This window comes from Corvus moneduloides, chromosome 2 (assembly GCF_009650955.1).
Source record: "Corvus moneduloides isolate bCorMon1 chromosome 2, bCorMon1.pri, whole genome shotgun sequence".
Lineage (NCBI taxonomy): Eukaryota > Metazoa > Chordata > Aves > Passeriformes > Corvidae > Corvus > Corvus moneduloides.
Genome location: NC_045477.1, coordinates 11,210,202 through 11,222,712, shown reverse-complemented (window position 1 = coordinate 11,222,712; position 12,511 = coordinate 11,210,202). Strand labels below are relative to the sequence as shown.

The window sequence follows — 12,511 nt, the reverse complement described above, 5'->3', positions numbered from 1 at the left end:
GTGTATGTTGGATAGCGTGGTGAGCACGCTGCTAGAACACACCAGTGCCCTACATGTGTGCATGCTGTCCCCAGCCTGCCACCAAATAACCACCATCTTCAGAAGTTCAGTGTAAAACACAGCTGTGTCAGCCAGCTCTTCACCACCTGCTTTCAGAAATGAGCTTTATATTTATTTCCTTCTCTGAGACAAGCAGACAAAATCTTACCAGGCTGCCTACTAATTTCCTGTTATAAGCTTTCAGCTCCCATGGTGTGTTGCAGTCTTACTAGTTTATCTGTTTGAACAAGGATGGGATGAAGTGAGTGGGACAGAAACAAGACAGGGAATTTCTCCAAGATCATAAAATACTTGGGGGTGATTGTTGGGTATGGTTAGTAGCAGGCATCAACTTTTAAAATGCTTTCTCTCACAAAGTAGTTCTTAATAAAGTGCAATGTTGAGATAATCTCCAGTGATGCTTTAAAACAAACAAACAAAAAATATTTCTCTAAAATATGTTTCTTGGGTTAACATTTTATTTTTGTGTTAAAGAATGAAGAGGGAAAAGATGACAGTGATCCTGGTGGTGGAATGCACACTGAGAAGGTCTCCCTGAAAACCAGTGACTCTTTGGAAAGTCTCTATAGTCTGAACAGTGGCCAGAGCTCATCTAGTAAGTACAAGACACCTATACTTCTTATTGAGTCACTGGATCAATATAGTTATTGCTTATGTCTGTGGAATCAGAGCTGGTGATCAAAAATGTGATGGTAGAGTGCTCTTCGTTCTGGCAGACGAAAGTGTAATTTGGTTAAATGGGTAGCAGCTAAGGTAGATATACATCTCTCCAGAAATAACTTGAGTGTTTTTAAGAGTGGAAATAGTAACTGAAGAAAAAAAATAACATAAATTATAGGGGATATTGCTGGTATATATGCCATAAATTTTTGTGGGGTTATCACTGCTATAGTGCTGGGTTTGCAATCACTGTGTGCAGCCACTCAAGCATCCTCTCCTGGTGGACTGGCTGTGAGTTCATCCTTTGCCCTGGAGATGTGAGGCAGACAAAGTCTCTCTGAGATGGTGGGGGATGTGGGTCTGACCTGGCAGCTTTGGGACATGATGCAGAGAGACACAGCCCACCAGAAACCCACTGAAAACCCTCCCCCATCAGGGTGGTCTCAGCCGGAGGGCAGAGGAGTCTCTGATGAGAAATGTGCCTCCACCTCTCTCTGTGTTGCTCTGCTGTGGACATCTGCTGGGTGGCAGGCCACAGCTATCCCTGGTGACACTGCTGTGCCACCTTGCAGGCACCACCCGAGCCCTGAGTGCAGACTGGAGCTGCAGTCCAGACCATTTGCACTTAGAGTTAATCTGGCCCTGAGATGGAACTGTGCACTTAAGCAATCACCTCAAACAAAACCATTTTTATGATCATTTTCTGTGACGTGATTTGTGAAAATCGTATATGGGAGTTTACTTCCAACACACTGCTGCTCTTATCTAAAAACATATTTGGATGGGATATTGCAGAGCTTGCTCAAATTTGCTTGAATTACTCTGCTGATATTTTATTGCTCAACTTGGATAAAATGACAGGCAGAAATGTTGATAAGATTAAAATTTCCCTCTGCAATGCAGGTTCCTTTGATGTTTCAGCTAGCTCTGGAATGAAATAAAATAACTTCTACAACACTTGTTTTCATTTCTCTGAATAAACAGGAGAAGTTCAGCAGAATTAATTCCCTAAATTGCACTTTTAGGGTACATTTTATTAATCTGCAGAGGTAATATTTCAAAAAGTCTGTAAGTAAAATGTGTAGTCTATTAGCATCATCACCAGAAAAAGATTACTGTAGGGAAGATATTAATGAAAGATGTCCTACCCATTTTCTTCTGTCTCTTATAGCATGATTTTTATTGAATGTAGTTATCCTGGGACGTGTCAAACCCACACAGAATATGCTCTGTCTCTGATTCTGTGGTTTTGAACACTTTCCTCTTGGCTGCTGTGCAGAGTTGCATGTCTGGGCATTTGGTGCAGGGGTCTCTCAAGCTGCCTCTCTCCCAGGTGGGGTGACCAGCTGCTCCGATGGCACGAGCAACAGGGACAGCCTCCGCTTTGACGACGAGGTCCCCTACAACGGGCCCTTCTGCGGCAGAGCCAAAGTCCACACCGACTTCACACCGAGTCCTTATGACACTGACTCACTGAAAATCAAGGTAAGACAACCACCAGAATTCCTTCTTTCCCACTAACAATGCCAGAGGGACCATTTTTTACATGTAAATAATACATTTAATAATGAATTTTTAACTGCTTAAGCACGTGGAACACTCTAAAAGTAAGGCCGATCTGGTTTCACAATGCTTCTGTAAGGACTTAGTTCACACAAGACTGCAAAGCCAAGTGCTGCTAAAGGCTTTTTAAGGCAAAGATTCCAGGTAGGAACCTCTTCATAGTATCTATCTACATACCCCAGCTTTCCTCAGAAGCAACCTTGTATGTTGCTTCCCACGTACAAGGTCTGTAGCAAGAAAGAGTAAAGTCTCATGGGATGTGAAGTTGTCTCCCCAGCTTTCTAAGTCACAGTTAGGCTATATCCAAAGCTCAGTGGCACCCATTGCATTTAATATAAACAGCTTTCTTTTCCATTAAACTTTTCTTTAAGCCTCCCTTTGAACTGTGAACTTTCTTCAGGCCAGACATGGCAGGGGTGTCTGGGCTGTGTGAGTGAGGAAGACGAGCAACAAACAGGGGCCCAGCTAAACATTACTAAAAAAAGCCCAGCCCTTCAGACTACTCATGTCTGTAATCTGGACTTCTTTTCCCTCTTTTTAAGTACCTTCATATCCAGATTATATTCACACTTCAGACTCCTTTCTTCTTCCCAGCTTCTTCTTTTTGCCAAATCCTCACCTGTATCTCACACAGACTTGCTCCCCTCTTCTCTGGCGTACATGAGAGCTGTTGTTCTGCTGGTACTTGCAGTCTTCAGCACTTGCCCTCCACTTCCACCCACATCTAGGGCATTTCTTTTAATACAGTTTAACTGTTTCAACTATTTAACTGGTCATGAAATGGCAAATATCTGCTGGCTCATGTAGGTTTCTGTTTTAGTCCCCAGGGTAGTGTATTTCGGAATTATAAACTAGTACTTAGGGTTGAAATCCCCCATATTTATCACACAAAATTTCAGTACCCTGAGTCTGAATTCAAAGTGTATCTTCAGCTTGGCTTAGAGCCACTGCCTAATCCTGATCTGCATCCACATCTGAAGCTCCTGAGCCTGAATGAGTTTGTAGAATAACATGTGCTTACAGAGCTTTAAACAAATGTTTTTTAGTTTCCATTTCAAATGTGCTCACAGCTCTGAGCCCCATATTCTGACTAAACCGGGTCACCAGCTCACAGTCAATTTTGTACTTGGGTTTGTACCAAAACTAGGGTGACTACTTGACTTGCTGTTCCTTGACCAGACCAGAAAAGATCTAAGTCTTGGAGCTGTGAACACATCTTAACAAACTGAGTTTGATTTCTAACTGTAACAGAATCCCAAATTAAGTAGGCATTTGTTGGATAACTCTTTAAAGGCTTTCAACATCTTTCTGTGTATGTGCCAAGAAGAGAGGGCTCATTTTTGAGGTCCTGGGAGCAAGTTGTGTAGGGTGTATGACTTTGTAAGAGCCTTTTTACTATGAGAATTACTCAGAATGATCGTTTTGCTGAGCTGAGACCTTGGTTCCCACAGCGTGGCTGTGAACACTTTTACCAAAAAGCCCTCTTGAAGCAGCTGTGTTGTCACCCTTTTTAGCACTCATATTTGTTAAGGGAGTTAATGTTCGTTATTACCTTTGAGAAATGTAGCCAGTGCTTTTTACTGTAAAATGGGTAAGAGTCCACCTTTCACATAGATCAGCTATCTGTTTTTGACAACCCTTGAGAGGCTAGATAATAAGATTATTCTGTAAATGCTTTGGCACGTATTTTGAAAATAACCTTACAGTAATCCCTTGCTTTTTGCCAAATCTATGCCCACTGGCCATGACAAAAGTTAATTGCTGATGAAACCATATCCCTTTTCAGGGACCAAGTGGAGCACAAAAATAGTGAGAGGGGCTGCTTATGCTCACCTCTCCTTTGCAAAGGTTTAGAGATAAGAAATAGCTCCATTTTCTGTAATTATTTCCTGGGATTTTATAAAAGTAGAGGCACTAAATCTAGGTAAGTAAAAGAAGTTACTTCTCACTGATTAGTGCTGGTTTTGGTCCATAGAGGAAAAGCTACATATGACAAACCAGACTTACAAGAAGTGGTGTGCTTTTTTTATTGTTCTAGAAAGGAGACATCATAGATATCATCTGCAAAACTCCCATGGGCATATGGACAGGCATGCTGAACAACAAAGTAGGAAATTTCAAGTTCATTTACGTGGATATTATCTTGGAAGAAGAAGCTGCACCCAGAAAGATAAACCCACACAGAAGAAGCAAAAGGACCAAGCCTAAAACATTGCAAGAGCTCCTGGAATGTGTCCACCTGCAGGTCAGCCAACGCATTTCCCAGCTCTACTTGAAACGTTCCCTTTCTGTGCGCTCGGGTTTGAATGTCATTTACAGGCAGGAGGAGAAAGGAAGGTTTCAGCAGTTTTGATGTCAGCAAAGCAAAGCAACCGCGTGTCTGTCTTTTATCTGATGTGAGTGGCTTATAGAACTGCATTTTACCTTATCATGTGGCTGAGCTAGGAGACTCCACTCAGAGGGACACTGGTGACTTGTCAGGTCAGCCTGACTGCATCCATGTCCCTAAGCATAGGAGATGTGTGGCTCTGGCCACACTTCAGGGACAAGGCTGAAGTCTGACTCCAGTGTCAAAATTGAGAATTTGTGCTCTTAATTTCTTGTGATCTTTAGGGAGCAATAGTGTTTTTGCACTGTGCTCAGGTTGTGCCTTTCTCCCTCTCTGCAACCCTAGATCTTGACTGAGTGTCAAAGTGTAATGAGGTCATGATTTACAAGTAACATTTTTAATAAGGGTAATTGCTTTGCTGCTGATGCAAACATTCCTTTCCCTGGAGCATGCACAGAGGTTTGTACTGACTCGACACACAGCTCAAGGGGACCATGTGTGACACAGCAGGGCCAAGGGCTCCCTCAGCTTCTCCCCTTGCTTGTATCGAGGGGCTCCTCCTGTGCAAAGGGCAGAGCACTCCTTTCCTCAGAGGCCCTCCTGGGTTCAGCGTGGGAGACACTCATGGAGTGACCCACAAAAGTCCAGACACTCAGCAGATTAAATAATTTCTGATAGAGCTCTGCCCTGGTCCTGTTTGCTGCTGGACTGTGCTATGGAGTTCAGGCACAGATGCTGGCATGGCCAGGAGGACTCCCAGGCGTGTCTGCCTCTGTCCCCTCTTGCTCTCCATCTCTGCCAAAGGTGAGTCAATTGGACTGGAGAACGGAGCCCATTTCATCCTGGCCAGAAAGTAAAAGTGAAATTGTGCCTTTTCCTCCAGTAAACATAGTGCTTGTTTCCATGAGAGAATTTGCTTGTTTCTTTTTGTAGGAGTATGCATCAACCCTCTTGCTAAATGGCTATGAAACTCTAGAGGACTTAAAGGATCTACAGGAAAGCCACCTGATTGAATTAAATATTTCGAACCCAGATGACAGGGCAAGATTGTTATCAGCAATTGAAAATCTCCAGGACTGTGACAGTAAGTGTTTAAGCTTTGTTAAAAGTCATATGCACTAATATTTCAACCAAAACAGAGCTTATTTCAAACAGCTCCAGTAAAGAATTTTCTTTAATTTTTTACACAACATTCTGCAGATAATTACAAATTTTTTTCTCCCCTCACTTCATCCCACACTTAAATCCTTATGCAAATTAGCTTTTTTGGTAGGAAAGTGTTGTAAAAAAAAATATATATATATATATACATATATATATATATACACACACTTGTAGGTGGTTTGCATTCTTCTCTCAAAATTAATCTAACTTGTGTTTCTGGTGAGCTTCCAAAAGCTGAACATACAGGATGTGTATATGCACGTATATTGATCACCATTTTGTTTTCTTTACTTGTTCCTTTTGTGGGGAGTGGAAAAGCTAGGATACAGAACAGAAAAAAACATTTTCTCATGATATTTTAATGGTATTTCCAGTCTGACTTTGACTTTTAAATAATTGATGTCAATTCTGTAGAAACTACAGCTAAGCATCTACTTAATTAGACATTCGGCTAAAACAGGAGGTGTTTTGTCTTCATCAACATTTGTGCATACTCCCCCTATGCCGAGCAGTCACGTCATCAGATGTGTGCTTCCTGTTGAGAAGGATAGAAAGAGAGAGAAGCAAAAACAATGTCTTCCTGAGATATTTTAATACCAATTTTTGTCAGGCATCCACTTATTATCTCCTCAGTATGTAGGCAGCTTTCAGGTTTTTTGCGGAATGTTTGGGCCTTTTTTGGGCCCCATTTGTACATTCAGTTGTTCCTGTTCTTATTCAGCTTCCAGGGGAAGGTAGGGCTCTTGCAAACATGCTGGAGTGGCACTAGAAAGGTTTTCTTTGCCCTCCAGGTTCAGAAGTTCTTTCTGGTCTATAGCTTTGTGAGATGACAGGTTTGAAAAGAACTCTTGAAGGGCTGTCTACGTAGAAGCAGCGATTGAAAGAGTGAATCCAGAAAAAAAGGGTTACATTTTGCAGGAGTTTTATTGCAGCGATCAACCTGGAAGTCTTCTGAAAATGTATATACTGAGTATAGTGTGTTTTTTGTGGAAACCAGCCTTGCTGTGCTTTCTGCACCTTTTATTGTGAATGTTGAAATATTTAAAACCAGAAATACAGAAAATAAAAACGCAAGATTGCACTTGTGCACGAGTGTGAAAGCCAGACTGGAACACAGTGGTTTCTAACAGACCACACGAGAGCCAAACTATTCTGTAGTGGTGAGAATATGGTTTGCTGTTTATATTTGCTGGGTAACAAAAAGCAGGGCAAGCAGCTTTCAGTACTGAACCTTTCTTCTGAAGGTGTCTTAACACTTAATATTCTACATACACCTGTGCAAGGACCAAACCTAACAAGGTCCTTACATGTCCCATACACTGAAAATGAATAAATTTACCTTTATTATCCAAATCAGGTTCTCCTTACATTGGCAGCATACGATTAAGTCACTTCTCCAGGCAAAACAGTGTCCCTGATGTTATCTGCATGGTAGTCTAATAGTTCAAAATCTTGTAACAGTTCTGGGAATAATAACATTAAATCTTATAAAGTGGTCCATGCTTCAAAATCAGTGATGGCACTGTAGCCTTATTTCAAGAGATGAAATGAATATTTGTTTCACATGCCCTTTAGATAGGTATAGCAAATCTTTCCAGTACTCAAATTCAATCAAATAATTTTCCCAGAATTTATGAATGCTCACAGTGACCAGAACCACAACATCTTTTTGTGTCATACCAGCTATAAGCATTCATTTAAGTCTAGCTGAGTTTTGTAAGACTCGTGTATACTTTAAGGTAAGCCATGAGTAAATACTGTCCTAGTTTGATTCTTGAATCCTTGCCTTGTCTGGTTGCAAAAGGATCAGAGCATTTGTCACATGACTGGTAGGGGCAGAATTGAACAACCTGTTCTAGAAAGGAGGATACTAAAGACCAAAATGGATAGAAGCTATCTGTTAAGTTGTTATAACGAAAGACAGGGCGTCAAGATGATCTTGGGGATAAGCTCCACATGCGTCGTACGAATCATTTGACCTCTTTGTCCTTCTGTCAATCAGATTGGAAAATTGGGTTGAAAGAGCTGGGTGCTACTGTGAAAGTGAATTCTGCATCTGGACTGAACTTTCCTGGGTCAATATATTTTTTATTTCCTAAATGGGCAGGGCTCAGCCCAGCATAAATGATTTTTTAATTAAAATTGATTTTGTGCACTGCTTAGAAGTGAGCTGCATAATTACCCACAGCTACAAAGTAATCTGTTTACTGGCCAAGAGCATTCTAGATAGAATTTCAGCACTTTCTGGGTAAAAAGTTCACTTTCTTGCTTTATGAAAAAATAAGCTAAGGCCATAGACTGTATTTACTGTTCTAAGCCTGTCTTTCTCACAGAGCTTGGAAGACTTCCATGTCTCTGCAATCCATTCATGCTTCCATGAAGCACGTGTTTGATTAATGGATGGAGTGTCAAGTATGGCCCAGAGTTGAAATACAAGGGTTTCTGAGTTTTTGTGACTCTGCTATTATTCAGAACAGCCAAGTGTGCTGGAACACAGCCTCATTTTACTAGATCCTCCTATAAATGTAGTAAAACAAGATTTCATATTTCTTTCATATGAAATCTGATCTTGTGAGATGTCCAGAGGTTTTTACAGGGCTTTAAATTCATTTTTCATTTCTTGGCTTTTTCTTGATATTTATTGTATGTTATACTAAGTAATTTCTTCATAACACATACTTGTGGTGTATAATTCATTTTGCAGAATAAACATTTTATTGAGTTTTCAAACCAAAAGACCTGCAGCAGTAGTTTCCACATTATGTGCTGCCTACAACCATGCAAAATACAGGATTTCTGGCAGTGCCATTTTTTTAATCTTACATGTGATTTACAGTGAATGAATTTGAAAGAAAAAATTTTACCCATCTTATACCCTGAATTTAAAAAAGTAATTTTTATTTAGCAAATGCTACCACATAGTGTTTTTTAAGCAGAATTTTCCTTCCTAGTATTGCTCTATCTTCTTTCTAACTTTCCTGGGAGTCCAGGCCCAAATTCATCATCTTCAAGTACTTCATGCAGCAAGGCTACCCTAGAACTACAAGGACTTGTAAGCTCCTCATGACCTTTCCCCCCTTCTCAGGTATCTTTTTAGATTTTCTAGAAGTTGGTCAGACCTATATATTTGGGGCAAAATTCTTGGTTTCCATTAATTCGTGTCTGTGAGAAAAAAAAAAAAAAAAAAAAGGCTTTTTCATAAAGTATTTCTTAATAACTTTCCATTCTTCTCCCAGATGGCTTCCAGACAGGAGATGGATGTCTGTGCTTTTGTATGATGCTATTTTTAAAGTGAAGCAGTTGCTGGATGGTTAATGAATAAAGTAATAAAAGAAGTTTGGAACTTCTTTTCTTGACCGCTTCCCAGGACACACGTTTTTGTGTGTGCAAAATAGGCTTGATTCCTTCTCACATAGATGATTTAAATCAAGAGGTTCATCCCTGAAGTCCAGTGGGTGACACTAGTCCGAAGCTATTCTGAACTAAAGAAAAATGAGACTTCATTGGATATGTGCATACAGTTCATTTTATGGAAAAAACCCCAAAAGGTGAATATGTGCAATTTGGGGGATAATATTTTATACTTATCTCCCCTAATCCATTTCCTTAGCTTACTTTTCATATTTAAGTGCAGATCATACTCTAAATTCCACTACTAATACCAGATAAGGTTTGTTCTTTATTTATCGTACGTGGACAGCAAGATAGGAGATAGATAAGGACTCAACTTTCAGTTCTCAGTCACATTCCTTATGTGAGAATCAGGCACGAAGAGTGTCATTTTACACTGGGCAGTCCCTTTCAATCCATGGGATCACACAGTATCGTGTCAAGGTCAAACAGTGCTCAAAGACAGTCTCCCTTTCTGTACTGTGGTACAACTCATTGGCCTGGACATAATACTGCCAGATTTCCCAAGGAAGCTCATCCTTGCATGAATATTAGTATTTTTCACCTTTTTTTCAGGCACATCTGTTTGTTTCCAGATTTTAGATAAAAAAAGAAGCTTCTCATTTCTGTTCTCACCGCAATTTCTCACATCAGTTCAGTAACTTTTCCCTCCCACAAAAGCTACGCCACTGATTTCAGTGAATGCAGCATTTTAAGTTGCATGTCTGTAAATATCCACAAATATTTAGTCTTTTCAATGCCCAAAGCATTGCACAAACCACTTCAGGTTTCTCTGTGTCTTTTTCAAGAATTATCGCCCTTAACTGGTTCAAAATGTTCCTTTCTGAGTTTGATGCTTTGTGAGTTCTCATCTCAGTTTCACACTTAGATGGTCTAACTGGTACAGGTGATACATGGCCTGTGTACATACAAAGGAGGTCTGGCTTCATTCTTCAAGACTCACTTTGTTTAGTGGGGCCCAGCGACCAGGCAAGGAGCAGTGGCCATAAACTAAAACAGAAGAAGTTTCAGCTCACCTTGGAAGAACTTCTTTACACTGAGGGTGGCAGAGCAGTGGAGCAGCTGCCCAGGGAGGGCATGGAGTCTCCCTCTCTCATTCCAAAGCCATCTGGACACATTCCTGCATCACCTGCTTCAGGTGACTCTACCTTGGCAGGGGAGTTGGACCAGATGACCTCCAGAGGTCTGTTCCAACTATCCTGTGGTTCTGTGATTTTGTGATTCTCTTTAGTTATTGAGAGGTTCTGCTCAGTACAGCACCGCTGCACCTCCCAGGAGGGCAGGCAAGTGACTCAGCCTAAAGCACGGTGCTCCTAGCCCAGTTCTTCTGGACAAAACTCACAAAGGCAAACTCTCAGAGGGCACACTCGTGAAGTTTGGTTTGCTCTTGGGTGACCTTCTTTTTGTCCAAGACAAGATCTAAGCCTCCTGCCATTCATCTGGTTTAAACTGACATAACCGCACAGGAGTCAGTGTGACCTCTGTGCATTCTTGAGTTGAATTCCCTTAAACCCAAGCTTAAAGTGCTTCCCTAATCAGGACTTTAACCTCATTAGAAAGGGGAAAGGTGCTGGTGAAGGAAAAAAGAAACCTATCCTTGCATGTGTTGTGCATATCTAAGTCACTGAATAACAAAAACTCATTTTAAAGGTCCAAATAGTGAGGAAGATAAGAGATGCATCACACACCTCTTACCAAGGCTAAAGGCCTCACATTTTTTTCAGAAGTCTGAATATAATCCTACCATCTAAAGGAGTACTGGAATATGTGTGTCAAAATGATGCATATCTTGGGCTCTTCTGGCCATATCATAGACAACAGTGACTGAGAGCCATTTATCTTATGTGAAACTGCTTTACAGTAGAAAAATGATAGGACTTCCATTTGTTGATAAGATAGTTATTTCTGATGATTCCGCAACATCTAACGGCAGTTCAATTTTATCAATTCCTGGTTTCTGTGCAGCGTAGCTTTCTTCTGATGTCCAAAGATTAAGGCAGCAAACCTACCTTTCCTAATGTGGAACTTGAGCATGTATGTGTTAGAGAAAGGACTTATGTAGAACAGAAGAGCCAAAAGCTTAAAAAAAAAAAAAAAGAAAAAGAGCAAAAGTTGCTTTGCTTTGCTTTTCTCATGAAGCAATATCTAAAATTGCGTGCTATGTATATTTATAATACTCAGCATCCTGTTCAAGTGGTTTAGTAGTTACTGCATAATATTCAGGCTGCTTTAAAGAGAAAAAAAGGCACCAAAATTTGCTTTCAGTCTTTTCTTCATAAAAATGGAGGGGGAGGGGTGTTCTTCCAACTTTTTCTGCTTAGAATGAAAAATAGAAAATACAACATTTTTACTGTCTCAAACACCTGAATAGTTTCAGTTTTCAGTTTTTCATGTAAGAAAATTCAACTAGTTTTACAGGAAGTTTTACATATATGTACGTTTTCTAAATAGAAATTTCTTATTTTCCTAACTGACCTAAATTCAGATTCAAAAAAAAGAAATCTCAGTTCTAGTCTTGTCTGTGCATTTTCCCCTGAAACGCGCTAGGGAGACATTGATTAAAAAAAAATTTAGGATCTGTTGTTCATGTAGGAACTTCTCAGATTATCTAGACAACCAGTTACAAGGCACTAATACAGTGACTGAGACTGCATTTTCCTTTTAATCCACTGGTTACTTGGTCTTCTTTCCATTGTAAAACAAACAAAGTGGATGGAGGCTCCTCTCTGACCTTGAAAATGTAAACAGGATTAGCACTTTTTAGGTCAGTGCTTGCCAGGGCAGCAGATGATGCTGGAGCAGCAGATGAAAAGGCAGCAAGCGGCATTAGGCGGCTGAGGGGATTAGGGGGAGGCGGCAGAGCAGGAGGGCTCCCAGTGCTGCACAAGACCTGGTTCCCTTTGCCCTGGTGGGACGGTGCTGCTAAAGACACACTCAGGACAAGGCTTTACTGGGGCATCACTGTTATTTGTGCTGAACTACTTCTGTGCTGCCAGTAGCAGTGGGAATACCTTCACCAGTGTGATGCCTTTGTAATTCCTTCCTGACTTCAATCAGAAATCAATTGGACCCTACATGATCAAATATTTTCCCTGCAAAGAGAGAGATAACACTTGACATGACAAACTGTGTTCTGTAAAGTGAGAAGGAGATCAAACAGTTAGAGATATCAATTAAATTTGCTCCAACGTGTACTCTTCCACACAAGTGCAATTAACCATTAATTTATTTGGGAACAAGGTGGAACTGCTATTCCTTGGAAAATATTTAAAGTAATATTTTTTTATTATTCTTCTAAATACATCTGGTTATGCCTATACCCTC

At 40.5% G+C, this 12,511-nt stretch overlaps 1 protein-coding gene across 3 annotated transcripts in view; it reads left to right on the top strand.

The window, feature by feature from the left end:
* Positions 1-12,511, top strand: part of LOC116438311 (SAM domain-containing protein SAMSN-1-like) — an 82,601-nt gene that overhangs the window by 67,095 nt on the left and 2,995 nt on the right. For all 3 annotated transcript variants that reach the window (XM_032097153.1, XM_032097161.1, XM_032097168.1), the window contains 4 exons: positions 535-655; positions 2,054-2,205; positions 4,322-4,528; positions 5,546-5,696. In XM_032097153.1, the coding sequence (XP_031953044.1) occupies positions 535-655; positions 2,054-2,205; positions 4,322-4,528; positions 5,546-5,696 (631 nt within the window). The remainder of the gene's footprint in view (positions 1-534; positions 656-2,053; positions 2,206-4,321; positions 4,529-5,545; positions 5,697-12,511) is intronic.